We start from the raw sequence: 3482 nt of genomic DNA on the forward strand, positions 1-3482 counted from the left end.
TCAACTGTCTCATGGTTCAAGGAGCAATGGTGGGCCGCTACGCTGTGCTAGAAATCAGCTAACTGCCAATTACAGCGGCGCAGCTGGCAACAGGATTTTCCAAACTCCCTGAATTTTGCAGTCCTAATTGAATGATCCCTCAGGGAGGCTTATAGTTCAATCCACGCAAGGCAAGCAGTTGAATGCTGCAAAACAGACCATGTTAGCTGAACTGTCCTCAAAATGGAATTTTGGCTCTGCATCTGGTAACCAGGATGTCCTGACTCCCTGATGCAATGGTCCTGCTGGACCATTTTGATCAGGGAGGCTCCTAGAATATTCTCACCAGTTTAAGTGGTTCAATGCTGCGGAAAGGGCCGCGTAATCCGCTGTTAGCTCATTTTTTGGCGTAGCGTAGCGGCCCACCGTTGCAAGGAGCACAGGAAGAAAACTTACTGTTGTGGAGGAGAAAGATTGAGATAATAATTCAAAAAGATGAATAGAAACAGAAATCAACATATATCCATGTCATTCAAGAAAGACCGTATTGTAAGGAGAGAGAAACCCTAATCAAAAGGAAGAAATATAAAAAAAGAAGCTGAATGATTGCTGCAAAATCTACTGCCTCTACACTTCCAAGGGTAATTTTAGAAGAAAAGAATAAGACGTATTCACAATGCGATATACATATGTATATAGCTAAATACATGTGAGATGGCTGATTGTTCTAGATCGGGAGCTTGCCTTGCTCACGGCAAGCCCGGGTGGTGGAGTGGCCCTTACGCCGAGCGTGTTTGATGGCTGTGATAGAATGTATTTGGAGGATCAGCCTCTATCAGACCATCAACGGTTAGGGGAGATTGCTCTACCTGGTTCAGTGCAATCACAAACGGGAAGGTTGGCAACACATTCTGCGTTGATGTCTGTCGGGAGTGTTCTAATACAAGCCGAACAAATAAAAGAATAGGATTTAAGGCCGACCCTTCTTGTTTTGGCGAGCAGACAGATGTTTACTTACCCGTTGCGGTAAGGATCGTAGTTGAAGGTTTTGTACTTCTGGAAGCAGTTCCATGATTGAGTCACAAGATATTCGGTGCTGATGTTGTACTTGTCCGCGATCACCCGAGCGTTGAACCATTTGTTGTCGGTTTTTTTGCCCTTGGCTTTGACAATGTTCATCATCCTGTAAGTGGGTCACCAGGCCGAGCAAGCCGAGCATCAGCTTACTTTCTACAGCGAATTTTCACAGGTCACTTACGTTCCATTCTTGCAAAAAGATAGAAAGTCATCTCCGTGCCAAGCACCGTTTGGACCTTTACCATTGCAGGGGTCCTATAACAAGATTTTTTTAGGGGGTAGATTAGCAAAAGAAAACAATATTCGATACAGAATCCATAGATCATTTACACTGCTGTAGGTGACATACCCGCCCTAGACGATGCAGCAAAGTGATCAAGTGAATGATACTTAGGAATCAGCTAAAGGTGGATTGATTGATTTTAGTAGATTTTAGGGCACACCTGAGTTCGAAGGATGTCGACCAAAATACGGACGGTTAATGTTCGTTCGATTTGCTTCTGAACGTTCTGTTGTTCTTCGATCTGTGTGTTGTTCAGGAAAATGCCTCCCTTGAGAACGTTTGCGATACCCGGGGGAGATGAAATGCCGGATTGGATAGTCGTGCTCGTCATGTTTGCCAATTTGTCTTGGACTTTTGATTGCCACTCTGAGAGATAGTAAACATATGAGGACCACTGAGTTAAACGAGAAAAACGAAAACGAGTTAAACGTGAATCAAAATGGAGCAGCCACAAGGGAGAAAGGAGATACCCGAGTGAAGCCATCAGGAGTGCGGTCCCAGCTTTGGTAGAGGTTGATTCCGGTGAACACGGTACTCGTGCCCGCTGCAATCGCTCCAGCAATCACACTGCCGACTATAAGGCCAGGAGGACCGGGGATGATGATGCTGAGTACAGCAACCGTGAAGGCCAGGGCACTGAGTAGGACGAAAATGTCTTGCAATTTAAAGAAGATAGAGTGGGATTTGGTGCCAAATCTGTTGCGTTTGGACAAAACAGCCCGGTTTGAGTCAGTTGATGTCAGATCATATGGTGGTGTTAATAATCTGAATCGCACAAATCTGTGACCATGCTTCCGGCGGTGGCTGACAGGGACAGATCTATTTTCAGCTTCTTTCTAAGAACCAGCTCGGGAAGGAGTTAAGCCAAGCCTCACCTTGAACCATGGAGACGGCGAAGCCAATGGCGGTGTAGATTGAATTTTGGACTGCATTCCATTCCTGTGCTGCATACAACACGTACCAGTCTGGCGCTGTTACCGGATTACCAAGCTATATGTAACCGGGAGAGTCTAATCAGCAAAACGGGAATCGAGCTTCACAAGTAAGCGATCACACGCCAACCTGGCCTGCATGGCAGCCTTCACCTATTCCACAGATAAAGTTCTGGGCTTGATGAGAGAAGGCATAGTCCTTGGATTCCGAAAGTTATACAGCATCAGCACGACGGGATTCGGGGCTTATTGCTTCCCGTCTCTGGCTGAGCGGACTCACCTGCAGAGTCAAGTTGGATCCTCCGGGATAATGCGCCAGGTAATCGTCGATCTTGAGGGCATTCCAAGTCTGCGGACTGAGTGGTAAGCCGGTAGAGTTTCTCAGAGGACTGGGGACGATAGATGGAGCGGCACTGTTGGGAACATTCTGCGAGAGGTTGGCGTTACACACGCCCAGACAGAGTGTCAAAAAGCTGAGAATATTTCGGTTCATGATAAACGATTGCTGAAAAAGAGCGTATAAGGTCAACGATAGTGTGGGTGAGCCGGGTGTGCTTTCCCGGAGTTTTCTTATGAGGGAGGGGACGAAGTCTGTACAATTCGGAGTGGAATCGAGCGGCCAACATCCCGAGCTAGCATATGTGGAACAGACCGGAGCAAGATGATGAGACGCAAGACGAAAATATGTTACGAATATGAAACGTGAACGATTTTGATAGTTGGCTGGTTGATCAAATGATCGATCCTGTATGGCGCTTCCTTATCTCGGAGTCGACATCAGACGCGTTACGGAACTCGTATTTTGCGAGTATGGCCTCCTCGCCGAATTCGCAATCGACAGCCATTTTGTGGAATGTCTACCAATGTACCGGCGAGGGAGGGCACATCGAGGCCATCGAATGGAGGTATAATCCGCCGAAACGTGATGTAGCGGCATTCGTCGTGTGATGTGCGATGTGTCCAGCTGGCTGGGTCAGTGAGCCACTGCCCGATGGCCTGTCAACAACCCGACGCAGAATACCATCAATCCACATGCTCGTACGTTGGCCATTTATTGGAGCTATTGGACATCAATACGTGCAAAGTATAGACGGGACCTGCCACTGCGAAAAGTTATGGGAGAACCCTCGAGGTTAAAGATACTGAGTCTCGAACGCGATCTAAGAACATATTGGCCTGGCGATGACCGGTGCAATGCATTTTCTTGTTGG

The 3482-nt window shown here is 47.2% G+C and overlaps 1 protein-coding gene across 1 annotated transcript; it reads right to left on the reverse strand.

Annotated features, from left to right (window-relative positions):
- Positions 1 to 706: 706 nt before the first annotated feature.
- PtA15_12A431 (uncharacterized protein) lies at positions 707 to 3116 on the reverse strand (the record flags this gene model as incomplete). The annotated part of the gene is made up of 12 exons (XM_053162040.1): positions 707 to 780; positions 849 to 916; positions 998 to 1162; positions 1238 to 1311; positions 1387 to 1410; positions 1500 to 1733; positions 1810 to 2035; positions 2116 to 2143; positions 2215 to 2329; positions 2402 to 2470; positions 2552 to 2776; positions 3048 to 3116. 12 exons carry the CDS (start codon positions 3114 to 3116, stop codon positions 707 to 709), a joined length of 1371 nt encoding a protein of 456 aa, XP_053025997.1.
- Positions 3117 to 3482: the final 366 nt, after the last annotated feature.

Source organism: Puccinia triticina, chromosome 12A (assembly GCF_026914185.1).
Source record: "Puccinia triticina chromosome 12A, complete sequence".
In the NCBI taxonomy this organism is placed as follows: Eukaryota; Fungi; Basidiomycota; class Pucciniomycetes; order Pucciniales; family Pucciniaceae; genus Puccinia; species Puccinia triticina.